Genomic DNA, 18,140 nt, shown 5'->3' on the forward strand with positions numbered 1-18,140 from the left:
AACTTGTCTCCTCAGTCCCCAGACATTTGCAGACTGTTATAAAAAGAAGAGGGGATGCCACACAGTGGTAAACATGGCCTTGTCCCAGCTTTTTTGGGATGTGTTGATGCCATGAAATTTAAAATCAACTTATTTTTCCCTTGAAATTATACATTTTCTCAGTTTAAACATTAGATATATCTTTTATGTTGTATTTTGAATAAAATATTAAAATTTGGAACTTCCACATCATCGAGTTCTGTTTTCATTCACAATTTGTACATTTTCCCAACTTAATGGGAATCAGGTTTGTAATTTAAACAACATACAATGTGATTTTCTGGATTTTTTATAGATTCTCTCTTACAGTTGAGGTGTACCTAGGATGACAGTTACAGATCTCTTCGTTCTTTGTAAGTGGGAAAAGTTTGATCAGCAGTGTATCAAATACTTATTTTCCCCACTGTATTTGTATGACAGAAACACTCTATGAAAAGGTTAAAAACACTATAAGATCTACAGTGGCATGCATTTACAGAATCAACAAGAACTCAGTTCCCACCAGCACATAACTATTAATGCAGATATGACTTCAGTCATCAATATGTCAACATTAGCAGATGAAAAGATCATTATTAAGTGCTAGGTCTACTTTTTACAGCTGAAATTGCAGTACACATGGTGAACCTTGTCGAAAAATTCTGCTGGGTCAAAACTACAGCAATAACAAATACAACATATAAGTGACTTTTATTAACTCAAGATAGAAAGCGCATGAAAACATATCCAATCTGGATATAAACAACTAAAAAACAAATTACTAACTGAATACTATTAGTATTACAGACCCTTTGAAGAAATCTTTAGAAATCTAGGTCATGTGGATTACTTGCATATAATTGTACATACATTAAAGGAATTTGGGCACTCTCTAGTCAGGCTATCAGATTTCTTTATTTAAATTAATTCGCAATAAATAATATTAGACAGTTAAAATAATGGGTCATTGTCGGATTTCCAGTTGTCTGGATGTTTCCCCCATTTCCCATAGAGACAGGGAAATTTACGATTAGCCTTCATCACCACTACACTGACACACGAATCAGGCTTCCTGATGACCTCACACCAGTCTGGATAATCTACAGGCTGTGGATTGCTGCAAGGAAGACAGATAAAAAAAACAGATTTTAGTGTAGATGTGAATTTCTGTAATTGCAAAGTCTGCCAGTCTTGTACATTTATGTAGTTACATGCACCTTTATGTGGTTACATAAACTTGAATGCTGAACTAAAGTAAATGGAAGGTTGTGCAACATAAAAGTAATTAAGTGATTGTGTTACATTCTCATAACACACAAAAGCTTGCACCCATTAAATACATATCTAAAATCATTTCAATTAATTCATTTCATTTATACTAATCTAAATAACTAACATGCTGCCTTTTTAATATCATACACCATTAAATATTATTGATAAAATCTTGATAGTCCTGCTTTGGAGTAATATTAATTTGGCAAATGATTGTGACAAGCACAATGATCTGAATCACTTACTGATCACAGCAGCCTACTCCAAAGGGTTCCATGCACACACAGTGGTAGCAGTCATTAGTAATCCAGCTGTCACCAATACCAAAGACTTGACCCTGGTATTCACAGCTCCCTGTGTAGCAATGTATAGTGATCATTCAATGATAAATATGACTTAAAAAAATATAGATGATGCATACACAACCCAAATCAATCAAATTTATACGAGTTTAAAAGATTGTACAGCGCATCAGGTACAAATTTAATTTCAGATATAATATAGCTGATGCAGAAAGTGAAGTTTCACATCAATTATTTTTCTGGTTTCACTGCACAAAATACACTAGATTGTTTGCTTTAGTGATAGAAAACAATTTTGAAGGGTTTCATTAAGTTCTATTTCATGGTCAGCACAATAGAGTATACAATACTGAGCCACCAAAATTACAGGTCATACACACATACAAGCCTTCCTTTAGTGTTTTAGTGGTACCTTTAGTGTTGAAGGTACATTCTCCATTGCTATAGAGGGCTAAAGATGAAGCAGCTGTAGTCAGCAGACAAACAGCCAGCAGCAGTGCAACATCAGTGGCGACCATCTGCAAAATAGTGGCAAATATTTATCTGGATTTAAACAATAATTAGACATTTTCCTCATAAAGTTATATGTCTTAATTAGCAGCAACACTCTAATAGACCATTTTAAACCAACCAATGCCTGGAAACAAAAACGGATAAAAACCTTAAGTTGAACGATTAATTTCAAGTAATTTGCAAATATTAAAGTGTCTCTTCTTCTTCAGTGTTCTTCTGGTCTTCCTTGTTCTGTACTGTCTTCTTCTGTCACTTCTGTCCAGGAGCATCTGACTGAGCTGTGATGGGTTTAAGCTGTGACCCCAAGTATTTATACATTTGTGTGCGACCCTCCTGCATTATGTTCAGACACAAAACGCTCTTCTTTTCACATACACTCACAAAAGGTTTCTCCCCAAGTCATTTTGTAACGCTAGTACAATAATACCCTGTTTACACACTTTTGTTCCTTCTGCCCTGTAGTGGTTGTGTGTGTGTGTGTGTGTGTGTGTGTGTGTGTGTGTGTGTGTGTGTGTGTGTGTGTGTGTTTGTGTGATTGCTTTTCTTTTATAAATAGAATACATATGCATTTGGGTGCATTTAAAGGTTAATGGGTATGTGACTGTCAGATGTGATTGTGAGTTTAGGCACACACACACACACACACACACACACACACACACACACACACACACACACAAATATATGTAACACATTTATAACACAGTTTATTATTATTAACATTTGTAATAATCAACATTTTAACAGTTTACATTTTCAAAACAATGTTTTTAGTAAAATGCCTGCTTTGGTTAGATAATATATAAAATAATATTTCAATATTCTATACAAATAAAATAGAACAAATCAAATGAATGCATTTTATTAAATAATATTGATTAAGTTGAGTACAATTAAATTGGCACAAATTAAATTGATTAAATAAAATTTAATAAATGGAAAGATTTAATTAGTTTACATTTGGTATTCCTATTTAGAGAATACAGATGTGTATGTGTGTAATATTAGATTTTCTAAAGTTATGATCTACTTAACTGTTCTACTTATTTCAGCATAAACATAACAAATGTCTTCATTCATTCTATCCTTCATTCATTTACTCCCTTGATAAAAGGAATTGTCAGGATGTTCTACTTTTAAAAGAAATTCTTGAAGCTGAACATAAAACGTTAAAGAATCCATAACGCGAGCAATAGCTGCTAGTCACTTCCTGGTTAGCGGCTAACGCTAGCGCTATGGATTCTTTAGCGTTTCATGCATGTGCAAAACAAATCTTATTTCCGGTACAGAGTGAGTAGCCACAGTGACACTGCTCTAACTCTAATTTCTTTATTATACCCCTGGCCTTGTTGTGTATGTTTTCAAGTTTAATAATATTTTTTTCGAAATGCACTCAAAGTGTGAGTCGGAAACTAAACAAACTTGCTACCCGCAACTTAATACGTTCCTGAGGGAACTCATATTGTAACCATGTCCATGTAAACGTGCACCAAACCGAAAGCCCTGTACTAGTGGTGCTCCGATCAGGATTTTTGGGGCTGATCACAGATCCCAGATCACTGGAAGCTGGATCGACCGATACCGATTACAGGGTCTATTTAAAGCCTACTATTTATCCATGTATTAATTTATTCATGCTACATGATAAATAACATCAAATACCATCAAGTTCAAAAAAATAAAAAATTCAAGTGTGTTAGGTACGCTAATCAATGTTGTTATAATTTACTTGCATTAATGACCTTTTTTTTTTATTTTATTCTTTTTTTGAGTGAGGTGAGTGTATGAACTTTTTTTTAATAGAGACAATCATAAATGAAGATAAATTAAAAAACACATTATATATCATGTCATGTCTTTATTCCCCACTAGAGGGCCGCGCCCCACACTTTGAGAAATACTGATGTAACGTGAATCCCAAGTAGGACATGATCCTTTACGTCAGTGGTCCCCAACCCCGGGCCGCGGAACAGCACCGGTCCGTGGGTCAATTGGTACCGGGCCGCACAGAAAGAATACATAACTTACATTATTTCCGTTTTATTTATTATCTGATTCTGAACAATGTTTTATTTTGGAAAATGAGTGGATTCTCTCCACCACATCTGTCTATGACTCACTCTTGATGAATGTCATGATGCCTCGGTCACATGTCTTACCTCCATCCGCTACCTTCTTAAAGAGGCTCCGGCCTGTAACACAGAATACATTACCACTAAATTCAAACACCCAAGCTAGCAAAATGAACAAAAACAACACAGTGGATTCACATTTATTATTATATTTAGAAAATACCAGTTTTATGCCGGACTCAAAAGGGGAACCCATCCTCATTTAGGTGACATCAAGAGTTTGATCATAAATTTTTCAACAATACAGAACACTGGAGAGTGAGAACTCTTATACTGGAGTATAAGATTATAAGTAATGTTTCTTCTACAGTTTTCTACAGTCTTTATGGTTATAAAACTACGAGCTACTGAGCTCAACAGTTGTGATCATCACAGATCCAGCACCAGCTTCTCCATGCCAGAGCCTTTAAACACTCCAGGATAGTAATGATATAGTAATGATAGTGACCAGTATAATTACAATAGTAAAAATGTTTAGCAACATATTTTTTTTTTGTATTAAGTGACGCATACGTTATAAAAATTATTAAATCATACTTACTGTGTAATTATACTCTATCTGGCTCATTATGGAATGACAATGTGGATGTTTTTTTGTACATGTTGTCTAAGTAAATATAATGCATATTTCAGCATTTTGGGTAAACGCTAGACAGCAGTGACTGGGTAAGATAATGTGTTTACCATGCTTATCTGACTGACTACAGTTTGTGTACACTTCATTTTGTTTAATTGCCCCATAATCTACTGAATTACTGTGTGTGTGTGTGTGTGTGTGTGTGTGTGTGTGTGTGTGTGTGCATGCGTTTGTTTTGTAATTGTATTTGTACTGGTTGATATTCCTTTTCAAAATGCTCCAGATCTACCACTTTTTCCAGCACTTCTTTCACAAGATCCCTCGAAAGAATCAAATATGGAATTGTTCTCGGTTTTAATCGTTCGATTTGGGCTCGTATTATTGCTCAATATATCTCTGTTACTAGATTCATGTAAATGCTAGTAGAATTGTTGAATGCATGATATTGCCTTGATGCAATAATAAAAGTTGTTTATTATAAGCAAAGACATGAAATTCTAAGGGTAGTATGGATTCGGTGCATGAGTTTGCTTACTGAGTCATAAACTGTGATAATCTCTATCCTAGAGATATTGTGCATAGAAAAGAAAAATAGTAAAAGAACGCTATTGTATAGCTGTGCGAACTTATTGAGTCCTGGTTTCATATGATTTGTCTGCACCTTTTCGTTTTGTGATGCAGTCCATAATTGCCTTTATACTAAACTGATGTACATTGAATTGGATGTGCACCATGTTTTATTTTTCATACATGAGAATAGACATATGAAAAAACCTTCAGATATGGAAACAGACCAAATCATGTTCGAAGATCATCAGAGTTTTGATGCTTATGAAGTGCACTTTGACATACACATATAGAGGAAACTTGGTAAATAACACTTGATTTTTTTTCTATTGGTAAGCATTTTGACAAGTATAATATCTATTTCTTTATGATTTTTTTATGATTTCATATTTTTTGTGTCCATGCACCATATTCTCATCAAAACCATGTTGATTTAAAATCTCATCTTTTGTCTCATATTGCTTTATTAGATTTTTTATCTCAGCGTATACATGCAAAATATAAAAAAATTAAATAGGTTTTTTGAAAATCTACATATGAGTTTGATTACATGCTTTAAAAAAAAAATCAATACCATTTATAAAATGATATAAAAATCTAGAAGGACTGTCAAAAATGTGTATATGTACATAAGTACTTCCTGATTTTAGTAGTGGTAAAAACGTTCTTTTAACGATGATCTAATACTTGTGATAAAGCGGTACCTTTCCACTCTACATCAATTTTTCTAAAGAGTGCTCTGTAAAATTAAGAAAAAGAAAACCAGGAGATGATGTGAAGATTTTGCCAGGCTCTATAGGAATATGTCTGATATTTAGTTGATATGATATGAGGAAAACAACCGAATATCAAACATATCACATAGCTCCTGGCCTGTTGATGATGAGGCCGGTACTAAAAATAAAACATAGAGCTTCAAAAGGATGTGATGATCATTGTTTACTGAGGAAACAGGGAGACAAATAAGGGGATGATCACAAAATAAAAAACAGAGATTAGAGGAGGGGTCAAATCAGATAACAGATCTGTACACTAAACAAGAATAATGTCTTTTGTGCACCACATACACAATATAACAATGGAACAGCTGCAATGGGAATTATAAATCACACCAATTACAGCAAAATACCAAAAAGAACAACAGTAGTCATTGAATAAATGCATCACGTATGCAATATAGTGTCAGTAAACACAATAACAAATCACACACAGTCACAAACCTTACCATACGGTGATCATGCCTTGTTTATATCCTCATTAGTGATATAGTAAATAATAAATAATGGAAAAAAGAAATGCAGCATCTAGTCCATATTATTTGGTGTGTAGAGCATTAGAAACTCTATGTGTGTGAGAAGTATCACTCAGTGGGCATATATATATATATGTGTGTGTGTGTGTGTCACTGGCAGAGGTTTAGCAGCACACAGACATAGGGGTTAATTAGAAGTGTATTGATTAGCATGCCCACGGCTCTTCCTCCTGCATTAGGCTGATCAATAAATGTGATTTCACACACATGAATGAAAAGAGGACAAACAGTCATGTCAGTCACTCTGGGCAAAAAATTCCCTTATCAATATCATAATGATCAAAATCTATTCCACATGGCTGTCCCAATGAGCATCATGTCCATTATGACTGCTGATAAAAAGTTTTAAGCAATCATTATTAACATTGATTATACACTGAACTACAAGACAATATTACTATGCTTTCTGGGACATTTTACATTTTATTTTTGAACAGAATTATTTATATATAAATTCGGGTTAAGCTATTAAAATCAATAGATTTCATAGCAGTTGACTGAAATGGATTAAGTGGTTTGTTTGCCAGTTTACAGCTTACTGTGTTTGTGATCACTGCCTTCCTTTAAAATTCTAAATAAATTCTCATTTAAAATCTCTCACTTTTGGATAGTAAAAGTGAGAGATTTTAAATGAGAATTTATTTAGAATTTTAAAGGAAGTAACTTAGGCAGAGATCACAAACACGTTTATAAATTAAACATTATAAAAAAACACTAGGATTTAATAAGGGAAACACATTTGTGTTGAATGTTGAAGTAAATATTTTAAAGATATTTTTTTAAAAGTAAAAACATTACATATAGAAACGTAATATTTTTACCTTAAAAAAATATTTGCTTCAACATTTAACACAAATGTGTTTCCCTTATTAAATCCTAATTGTTTTTTATAATGTTGACACAATGCAGAGAGTACTGTACTATATATACAGTTTTACTAATAAGTCAGGGCATATCATTTCAATCTTACTTTGATCTTCTCTTTACCTTATGGACAAATTATATTGGGTGTATTTATTTTGTGACTCTTTCGGTTTTGTCGTTCTTTATATTTATGCATTTCAGTTTGAGGATAATTATTTAATGATACATTTCCTTATTTTAGTTTTTATTTATTTATTTATTTTTTTTTACTTAACTGGACCAGAAGGTCATGAGGTGCCAGGACATGCTGGTTTATCGGCAGCAGGACAGCTGGAAATAGAAGAGCCTGATTCTTTGAAATTTCACTTTATTGTAATTAAGTGAGTCTAGAGAATTAAGCATTCTTCTTTTCCTGCAAAAAAGATTGCCCCTAAGGCAAAAAAAATAAATCTTTTGCTCTGAACCAGTCTTTTAGTTTATTTATGAGACGGCAGAAAACACTGTGGTGAATAAAGAATGATATTAAAAAAAAGAATCATAATAATTTTCTAATAATTTAAACTCTGTTACTTCCTGCTTCTCAGAATGATACACAACCGATTTCAAAGTTTAGCTTATATTTGTTATGTGAAAAAGGAAAAGATATTATATTATTATATTATTATAGATATTATGAAATGTCTATAAATGTATTAATCAATGTGTGCAGTTGTCACACTAGAAAACAGTCAGGATTAATGAGCTGTGTGTGTTAAATGGTCAAAAGTAAAGTGACTCCCTGGGAAATATGCAGATGTATGTTCAAATTGTATTGGTTTTTGTCCTCCTCCCTCCGCTGTGGTTATTACCCAGAGTCCTGTTGTACAAAGTGACCTTCTGTGTGAACTGAGGTGGAAGAGGCTGCCACTAATTGCAGAGCCTAATTGTGAGCCTAGGGGCAGCATTGTCATTGGTGATGTGGGAAAGGAATATAGGGGATAAGGGAGGAGTGCAAACACATGCTCACTCAATAAAGTTCACATGTGTTCAGCAAGATGGATTTAGACAAAGTCAACTTTCATTTGAACTTTTTGTCATTATCTCCAGCGTGGATGACCCAGTAAAACATGTCAAATGTAATAAAATCAACAGAATTCAGAGATTAGTGGAATGAAACAGGAGGAAAAAACATCTGGAAATAAAAAGTGGTTCTTAGGTAATATGATGCATACATAAAGATGTTTTCTTAATTTAATTCCACTAAATGGGCAATAATTAGCAATAGAACACTTCTATTAAGCAATTTGACTTATAGGTTTATTCAGTGTTTAAAATTAAAGTGGCTTAAATTAAACAAGATTTAACAAGATTTAAGTTGTATTGCTTATTAAGTAATTAAGTACCTTTTACATTAACCTCAGAATAAAAAGTGCAGATAAATACCAAAGTGTGCATTTAAACCTGCTATTTAGAGAATCTAGTGATTGAACCTTTAGAGCCTCTATACATGGTGAATCATTTTAAGAACCTTCTTGTGTCAAACATTTCAATTGTTTGAATTATACGGCCAGAAATATACATTTCACAATATCCATTATTTCCAGACAGGATAAATATCAGAAAATAAGATTTTTCTTAAACAGAGAATTGTTAGTGGATACAGAGTCATGTATTCCATGTTTTCTGTTCTTCGTGTACGTATTTGTGTTTTATTACATTTTACAAACCTAATGAATGAAAGTGTACTTTATTAACCATAATGATGGACTTGCTGTGGTGAGATACCGTGATGTTCCTGATCGCTTTATGTCACTATAGCCAGGAATATAGGGCTGAGGTGATGGACTGAGAATGATGAGGGATGACAGTGAGAAGGTCAGAATATTTTGTCTAATCGATATAAACTATCAGAGTTGAAAGTGTATGTTGAAGCTTGAAGGAGAGCCGAAACACAACACAGGCAAACACTGTGGCAAAGTAACCACATCAGATGATCAAGAAAGCATTAAAATAGCAGAATAGCAATGCAGAGACACCAAACACACTGTATAACCAGTGTAACCCAGGTGGATAATCATCATCATCATATTGTTGACACGATCATTAACACACACATAACTCCCATAAAAGCAAACACGGAAAATGGAGATACACAGAAACAAAAAAATACATTTACATGTCCTTAACTCCTATGTCTTTTTTATTCTCTTCCTCTTAAAAGCATTGGGATAAAATCAATACCAGAACTGAAAAAAGAGAAACTAACTTCATTTTCTGATTTCTTCTTAAATGTGTTTATTGAGTTTAGAGAAGGTATATTATGCTTTTGCACATTAAATTTAGTCTCCTTCAACAGTCTCATTGGGGTCTTAGGGGATATTCTGCCACATACCACGTATATTTGTGTTTTATTTTTTAGGAAATGGTTGAAAAGTTGGAAAAGTTGATAGTCAAAATCAGTGTGTGATGTATATAATAATGTCCAGGACAGATTACAGATTTCTTAAACACTTATATATATACATACAGGACCTCATAGATCATTGTTGACAATAGGTGTTCATTTTTTGTGTTTTGGTGTACTTAAGACACAAAAAATGAACACCTATTGTTGACAATAGGTGTTCATTATTTTCATTTGGTGTACTTAAAACACAAAATGCAAGTGCAGCGATTAAATCTTCACCAAACAGAATTCTGGTTTCTGAACATGAAAAAGCAGCTCACATGTCAGAAACAGTCCAAACAATAAAAGATATGAAAGGCAGAAGACATATAAATGCATTTAATAATGAACTAATATATTAACACAAGTATCATTTTGTATATATACAGTGGAACCCGGTTATGTCGATGTCCTAGGGGGTCGCCAAAAAGCATCGAGATAACCGATGATCGAGATAAACGAAAATCAATATGGCGGCAATATATTAACGTGCTTGAAATGTCTTTATGTACATGATGTGCGTTAATAAATGAGAATGTGCATGCATGTGTTTTTGGAGGGTTTTTTACACAACAGCGTTGCCGCGATTTGTTTGATGAAGGCATGCTATAAAAAATACATACAGTACATGTTTGTTAACTGTCAGGAATCCCCCTGCCACGCCCCCTCCGGCCCCCTTTGGCGTGTCAGGTGCTTTCTCGGCCGCTTTCTCTGAAGCTCCCGCGGCTTCAATCGCGCACATATGTTGCTCGTTTATCATCATCACCAGCTCCTATTTAAACTTCCACACTCTCACTGTCCGTTATTGTTGGTATATGTTGGTTCACGGCGGTCGTTGTTATCGCTCATGCGTATCCCGCACGTGTCTTCCCACCGCACTCTCTCAACGGCTGTGCTTTTCTTCCCAAAGCCGCGCGCCCTACTAACACTACGAACACTAGCACTAACTAACAGCAGAGATTCACCAGTATACAATACAACACCTGTAGCAGCTGTAAGACTTGATTTTTCCGCCACTTCCGCGAGTTCTTTGGCGGCTGCACCGAGATAACCGACGTTAAATGGCAAATTTTCCCCTTGTGCTCCAGATATCAGGGTTCAGCGACATGGAAAAGTCGACATAACCGATAAAAATGCTTAGACAAAGCGAGAATTTGGCGGTTCCACTTCAAAAATGTCGACTTAATAGGGTTGTCGAGTTAACCGAGGCGAGATAACCGGGTTCCACTATATATATATATATATACACACATATATATATATATACGTATATATATACGTATATATATATATATATATATATGTATATATATATATATATATATATATATATATATATATATATATATATATATATATATATATACATACATAGGTATGAATGAGTATATTTTTCTTGTTATAAATAATGAAGTCTTGTTTTTCTCACAATGGTTCTCACATGATGGTTTAGTTCATGTTTCTCCTCTCTGCCATTAAAGCTTCATCCTGTAAACATGTATTTTTGCTTTGGGCTCTTTTTAAGTTGAATTAGCTTTTTTCTCTTGTAAAACCAGCCCAACACCACATAGTTTTCTGTAAGTAGAGCAAAAAAGGTATTATTAGAAAAACATTTATTATAAATACATTTTAAAAACACAACACATTGAGACAATGAAAAAAAAGCATTGACATCCCATAAATTAAAATAAAAATGAGTGAAATATAATTGTAACCTATAGACTATAGACAATAAAGATGCATATATACTGACCAGACATAACCTTATGGCCACTGATCAGGTGTAAATGTATTACCACCTGTCTAATATTGTGTTGGTCCTTTTGCTGGCAAAACAGTTCTGCCCCATTGAGCATTAACATTAAAGTCTTCAGCAATTTGAGCTGCAGGAGCTCGTCTGTTGGATCGGACCACACAAACCAGCCTTCGCTTCCTACGTGCATCGCTGAGCCTTAGCTTCCCATTATCCTGTTGTCGGTTCACCACTGTTTTTTCCTTAAAGCACGTTTGATAGATACGAACCACTACAGACTGGGAACATCCCACAAGAGCTGCAGTTTTGGAGATGCTCTGACACAGTCGTCTAGACATCACAATTTGCTTACCCATTTTTTCTGCTTCTAACATGCCTTACATTTATCCCACACATTAACAGGTGCCATGAAGAAGAGATCATCAGTGTTATTTACTTCAGTTGCCTTAATGTTATAATGTCATAATTGTATGTCTGGTCGGTGTAAATGTTAGACAGAAACTTAATAAAGCCAGTTGGAACACTGACAAAGTTAAAATAACCCAGGTCAATTTACACTTTTTGTTTACATATTGTTTGTATCTAGGAAACAATATCAGTAACAAATGAGCACAGATTTGCATTTTTTTTTATTATACATGCTGCTATCTGCATTGAGATGAATTTAAAATATTATGCAATTGCATTATGCATTATGCAAGTCAATTACTTATAATTACCCAGAGACAGCTGATGTCTCTTGTGTTTTAAAAACACATATGAAATACTGTAAATGTTACTCAATTAATTATTGTGTAGGAGAAAATGTAATTTTTGTAAGTCACTCTTCATTCTATAGCACCTGTTTTTCCAGATTAGGTTTCCAGATATTGTTTTAAATTGTGCAATGATTAAATAAAGCCTAAGCCATCAAAGACTGTACCAACCTGTTTCTTTAACCAAACAAACTACAGAATAACCTGGTAAATCTGAAAAATAGCCCAGATCCATTCCTTAACAGAGCACGCAAATAAACAATCATACTCACATCCCATCTGGGGAGTCATTGGTGATGTAGTCACACACTTTGCTGCGTTTCTCAGCTTCCGATTTGAGGCTGTTTATTTGCTCAGTTAAACTGGCCTTCTGCTTCTGAAACTCACCTGGAGATGAAAAATAGTTCCAAAGATTTCACTGGATAATCTATATTTCACAAACTGCTACATTTATAACAAATGTTCATGTCGGACGATGAAACTTGGGCTGCTTTACACAGCCTGACCACAAGGAGGCAGTGTTCAGCAATCCATAATGACTGTGTAATCATTATGATTTTAGGCAAATACATTAATTTGGTAAACATTTGTTAATTTAGCTGTATTCTGAAAGTGACATTTTTGACAGAACAAAGTTGCAAATGCATTTCAGCTTTTCAACTGCAAATGCATTCCAGCTTCCTTTTTTATTAACGCTGTTGAATATTGCTTCAACACTTGCTATAATCACACTAGATTAAAAAGTATTCATTAAATCAACGTTGTAAATGTGGTACTCACTGTCAGTTTTGTTTTTCTCTGTCTGTAGAGTACCAACGTCATTCTTGAGCTCGTTCTGGAATGAAAAGTAAAACAGATTTTGGAAAATAGGAGTGAAAATCTTGAACTTTCCTTGTTACTGGGGTGATACTATTTTTTATTTCTAGCTTTATGTAGTATTTTCATTGGGAACATGTTCGAACAGGGTGAAGAGCAATAGTTTGTCTGGGTCTCTCTTATTATATATAAACCCCGGATTCATCCCCTCACCAGCTCATCGGTGCATGTCTTCAGCTCTGCTTCTTTCCCTTCTGCAGCTTCCTTGGTTATTTTGACCTTTGCTGTAAGGTCCACAACATCTGTCTTGATTTCTTCCAGCCTCTTGGTGCCCTCAGAAATATTGGATTCGTATTCCTTCAGCACGTCGCTGGTCACCCTGTGCTTCACGTTCTCGAAATAAGCGGTCTTGGTCAGTTGGAGCTCCATGTTCTTCCTTGAGTGAATGACGCCCAGCAGACCCAGGTTCAATGCCACCATCAAAACCACCAGCACAGCCAGGTACCTCATGATGAACTTCAAGAGGAAGAGAAAAGAAGAAGAAGAGTGGGAAATGAAAAACCGTCTACTACAGTGAACTCGGTGGTGTGACCGGCTGGTCAACTTTCACCTCTCCGACAGAACAGGAACTTCTGCACGCAGGCGCTTCTTGTGTTTAAGAATATGCGTTGACAAGTTTACAGAAAACAAAACGTGCTACTTGAGCATCAGTGCACTGTTTTTCATTAGGAAACGACGTAATGAACGAATTATGAAAGTAATAAAGAAAAGAAAAGCATCTGAGCCACAGACGCGTAAAAGCCAACAACAGCCAGAGGAGATAAAAAATAAAACCCGCCGCACCTGATTCAGGCTCCGCCTATAGCAGATACACTGACAGGATTTTTTACCTTAAATAAATATTCCACCACATCACAAAACGACCAGGGTTAAGCAGGGTAAAGGGTGAACAGGAGGTTTGCTTTATACACAAACAAATAAATAAATATTCATAAAATGGCACGTCCCAATTTAGCACTCAACGTTGAAATGGTGGTGTTTTATCCTAACGATTTTTTTTTAGTCAGTGCCTAAGTGATTTCAGAAATAGATTATGTGCTAAGGTCTTTGTGTTTTCTCATGCCAAAAAAAATTAATAGACAATTCAATAAGTGTAAATTATACCCTAAACCTGAAGAGTGTAATGCAATATTCCAACTCTATACATGTGATTACATTGCATCAAGACGATATCAGAATCAGGCAGACTGGGATATAATCATAAAATAGTCAAAAAACAAAACAAAACTCAGCATTCCACCTGAGCAACCTACAGTTTAGTGGATTGTGTAAGAGCTTTATCTAAGGCCAAAGGCCAGGACTTTCAAAACAGAAATATCTGAACGTTTTATCGCAGTGTACACACACACACACACACACACACATGCACACGCACACACACAGTTTGTGTGCTCAGTTTACCTAAGAGGATCCTGGTTCTGCCTTTATTATTAAGCTATGCAGTGGCCAGTATTGCCTTGTGCGAATGTGTATCAGGTCCTGTTTATTTAATTTATTTTTGTATTTGTCTTCTTGTTACACCTAATTATCTGGTTGGACAGGTAAACCCGGATACCAGATAAAGGGTGGAGTGAGGGAGGGAAATGTACTCAGAGCTGGCCACTGAGAGTGCTGCTCTACTGAGATACACTACAGGTGAGTCTACCTTTTACAATCGACAGATAAATGAGAACCTAGAGAAACAGAGAGAGTGGGGAAAGGACCTCCAGTGATCTCACCTCCAAAGTTTCTCTACCTCACACGTGCAGTATGAAGTCTGTCTGGGCATTGGTTTTCTTTGCAATCTGTGCAATGCTGGTTGTAGCCTTTCAGGCTATAAAGCAGGAGAGGAATATTCGCAGAACAAGAAAAGAAATTTTTCTAAATACTGAGGACGTGAAGATAATGGAGGAAAAAATCGTGACTTCCAGAATGACACTACAGAAACTAAGCAAAGAGTTGGATCCATTGGACAAACAGCATAAGCAGCTGACAAAGATGATGGACATGACAATAAAAAAGACAGAAAATGATGAGCAAACTTTGAACAGTTGCCGAATGAAGAAGGTAAAAAAAAGTTGTGTGTAATTACTTATGTTGTAAGTTATATAAAATATAGATATTATATATTCAGATAGGTAATAAAGCATATATTAGTGCTTCAGGTTTTAGTCTTCTGTGATATGAACTAAGAATAAACACAATAGTTTTGTCTTCTTAATTACCATTATGGAATGTATGAATGTATGTGTGTGTGTGTGTGTGTGTGTGTGTATATATATATATATATATATATATATATATATATATATATATATATATATATACACATACAGGGCACTTAGTTAAATCCTGATATCAGGTTACTGTTTTCCTGTTACTGTATTATATAATATATACATATTCTATACTGATTTATAATTTTAGAGCAATGACCAATATTTCAGAGGTGCCAGTAGATTATTTACTTGAGTAATGTGTTGCCTTATTTAAAATGACCTTTGACCTGACAGCTTTAACTGACAAGCACAAGGGTAAATATGTATGTTGGTGGCTTTTGTTATATGCATAAAGGGAAGTACATTTGCATGCATGCTGATGTCTGAACATTCACTCCCTGTGTCACAGTGTTACACACAAGAATTCACATTGTTGTTCAGCCTGCTGCTCAGTGATACATTTAATTGCAGCATGTGAAATAAATATTGCAGCTAAAATAAACAACACGGTCTCACAGCATTTCTTTATATAGTCATGAAATGTAATCTATTAATTAAGCCATGGACACGAATTTCCCTCTTTTTTTGTGACACAGCACGACTGGCTTCATCTGGCTTTGTCTCTATAGCACCTGAGGCTGAGGATCATGGGTAATGCTGACAAAGATGCCAAATGTAAACTTTTTCCCCTACTTTTTATCAGAGAATAAGACAGAAAATATAGGGTTAGGGTTATACTGTAATAAATGTGTGTCTCTAATTAACACAGTCTTCTTAATTAACTGGGAGAATATATTTACTGCATTTTGACTGGAAGGAACCACTGATGATGGTTTATAATAGTGAGATAAAAAAAAAAGAGAAAAGAAAAACAATACAGCATCTGTGGTACCCAGTGCCAGAAAGACAAATGTGGCAGAGGCACCAAAAATACTTCCTATTGAAATAGATTACATTAAAAGATGTGCTCAGTGAAAAAAGAGGGAAATTCGTGTTCATGAACACAAATCTATAGATTACATTTCGTGACTATATCACAAAATGCCTTGAGAGCATACTCAAAAGATGCATGAGGCAGTATTGAGTTTCAATCCAATGAGGAAGACAGTTGATGGACCCTTTCTTACACTGGACTTTAAATTTAGGGGTGTTGGTTCAGATATTCAGTCCCCTCTAATGGTATTAGTACAGTAAGGCTAAACCACAAAACAATAAGCTAAATGGCAGCACATGTCTCGAAAGCATCATAAAAGCATCAGTTACGAGCATGATGTAGTTATGAAACCAAATATTAAGTGCTATTTATTTTAACTAGGTTGAAGTGTATCTGTGTTATACTTTTTGCTTACCTAAAATATTGCTGGCAACCAAAGGTACAGCATTTAGAAATAAAAGCTGAATTTCTTATTGATTATATCATATGCTTTTTTATCTGTTATTGAGTGTATAGAAAAAAATATTCTAAATGTTCTATTTCTAAATATTTGGAGTGGACTGTATGTAAAGCTGCTTTGTCTTTAGGAAAATTCTAGAATACATAAAGGAACATATTATGGGTTTGTTGATTTCAGACTCAAACGCTGGAAGTTCTACATTACTTGTAGGGAAAAATTAGTTTGGATGTCCAAACTCTGATTTGAATGCGCCATAGACCTTGTGAGCCTATTAAAAAACTTTTATTATAGCAAAGATGAATAATTCCTGCTTATCCATTTTCATCTTTCTTCTCACTTTAGACAGATGTTGAGCAGGAGAAATCAGAATTGTCTTCATCAGTCGATATTCTAAGGAGTAAGAGAGACTTATTTTTTGTCAGTTGTATATGGTGAAGTAATTAAGTATGAATACCTTTATCAATTATTTAAATAAAAGTAGATGCTTTTTTTTACATACTCTCTATTTATTTAGCAAGTCAGAATGTTGAGATGCAGCAAATGCAGGAGGAGATTCAGCGTTTGAAGCAACAGATCCTGGGAAGAGATTCAATGATCTGTACATATGTGGATACAAAACAGGAAAAGGGAAGGTGAGAGCTGGGCAAACGATTCATGACATTATCAGATGCACTGAAAAGTTAAAATAGCATGGAATTTTTGTTATTATTATTTATTTGTTTACTTCATTTCTCTCTCTCTCTCTCTCTCTCTCTCTCTCTCTCTCTCTCTCTCTCTCTCTCTATATATATATATATATATATATATATATATATATATATATATATATATATATATAAATAATCCTGTTGTAATCCTGATCATTTGATTATTGCCCATATACAAATTGTTGTGAAATTAATCATTTGCTTTATTTGAACAGGAAATTGTGTGCGGACATAAAGGCTGCCAGCAACCAATAGCAAGTACTAAGGAAATTGTACTAAAACATATGTTGTTTTTCATCCCCACAGCTTACACATTTGATCCATCACTTTAGAAATAAAAATGTATTGTTTTTTTTTTTTACATTTTTTATGGTTGTATAATATACTTGAGACTAAGCAAATGTGAGTAGACAGCTCATATGACAAGAGTTTTTGCTAATGCTAATAAACAGCAATACATTTTTACAGAACTCAA

At 34.5% G+C, this 18,140-nt stretch overlaps 3 protein-coding genes across 3 annotated transcripts; 1 reads left to right on the top strand and 2 right to left on the bottom strand.

Annotated features, from left to right (window-relative positions):
* Positions 1-710: 710 nt before the first annotated feature.
* Positions 711-6,734, bottom strand: msmp2 (microseminoprotein, prostate associated 2). Its single transcript, XM_046848011.1, has 5 exons — positions 6,607-6,734; positions 4,265-4,297; positions 2,005-2,110; positions 1,536-1,644; positions 711-1,135 (listed from the first exon to the last, which is right to left on the bottom strand). Exons 2-5 carry the CDS (start codon positions 4,268-4,270, stop codon positions 970-972), a joined length of 387 nt encoding a protein of 128 aa, XP_046703967.1. The 5' UTR covers positions 4,271-4,297; positions 6,607-6,734; the 3' UTR covers positions 711-969.
* Positions 6,735-11,489: 4,755 nt separating this feature from the next.
* On the bottom strand, positions 11,490-14,147 carry zgc:174935 (uncharacterized protein LOC796019 homolog). Its single transcript, XM_046847795.1, has 4 exons — positions 13,520-14,147; positions 13,271-13,325; positions 12,763-12,877; positions 11,490-11,557 (listed from the first exon to the last, which is right to left on the bottom strand). The coding sequence occupies exons 1-4, from the start codon at positions 13,814-13,816 to the stop codon at positions 11,503-11,505; spliced, it is 522 nt and encodes a 173-aa protein (XP_046703751.1). The 5' UTR covers positions 13,817-14,147; the 3' UTR covers positions 11,490-11,502.
* A 659-nt stretch (positions 14,148-14,806) lies between these two features.
* Positions 14,807-18,140, top strand: si:dkey-87o1.2 (uncharacterized protein LOC796684 homolog). Its single transcript, XM_046847519.1, has 4 exons — positions 14,807-15,412; positions 17,301-17,355; positions 17,473-17,590; positions 17,881-18,140. Exons 1-4 carry the CDS (start codon positions 15,116-15,118, stop codon positions 17,918-17,920), a joined length of 510 nt encoding a protein of 169 aa, XP_046703475.1. The 5' UTR covers positions 14,807-15,115; the 3' UTR covers positions 17,921-18,140.

Source organism: Silurus meridionalis, chromosome 4, assembly GCF_014805685.1.
Source record: "Silurus meridionalis isolate SWU-2019-XX chromosome 4, ASM1480568v1, whole genome shotgun sequence".
NCBI lineage: Eukaryota > Metazoa > Chordata > Actinopteri > Siluriformes > Siluridae > Silurus > Silurus meridionalis.

What these genes read in the sequence shown, in the direction of transcription:
- msmp2 (XM_046848011.1), bottom strand. An exon ending in ATGTACCTTCAACACTAAAG is followed by an intron (nt 1,645 to 2,004) that starts GTACCACTAAAA and finishes ATTGCTACACAG; the next exon opens with GGAGCTGTGAATACCAGGGT. An exon ending in GGAGTAGGCTGCTGTGATCA is followed by an intron (nt 1,136 to 1,535) that starts GTAAGTGATTCA and finishes TCTTCCTTGCAG; the next exon opens with CAATCCACAGCCTGTAGATT.
- zgc:174935 (XM_046847795.1), bottom strand. Translation starts at nt 13,816, where the DNA reads ATGAGGTACCTGGCTGTGCTGGTGGTTTTGATGGTGGCATTGAACCTG. An exon ending in AGACATGCACCGATGAGCTG is followed by an intron (nt 13,326 to 13,519) that starts GTGAGGGGATGA and finishes TTTTCATTCCAG; the next exon opens with AACGAGCTCAAGAATGACGT. An exon ending in AGAGAAAAACAAAACTGACA is followed by an intron (nt 12,878 to 13,270) that starts GTGAGTACCACA and finishes TTTCATCTCCAG; the next exon opens with GTGAGTTTCAGAAGCAGAAG.
- si:dkey-87o1.2 (XM_046847519.1), top strand. Translation starts at nt 15,116, where the DNA reads ATGAAGTCTGTCTGGGCATTGGTTTTCTTTGCAATCTGTGCAATGCTG. An exon ending in ATCAGTCGATATTCTAAGGA is followed by an intron (nt 17,356 to 17,472) that starts GTAAGAGAGACT and finishes CTATTTATTTAG; the next exon opens with CAAGTCAGAATGTTGAGATG. An exon ending in ACAAAACAGGAAAAGGGAAG is followed by an intron (nt 17,591 to 17,880) that starts GTGAGAGCTGGG and finishes TTATTTGAACAG; the next exon opens with GAAATTGTGTGCGGACATAA.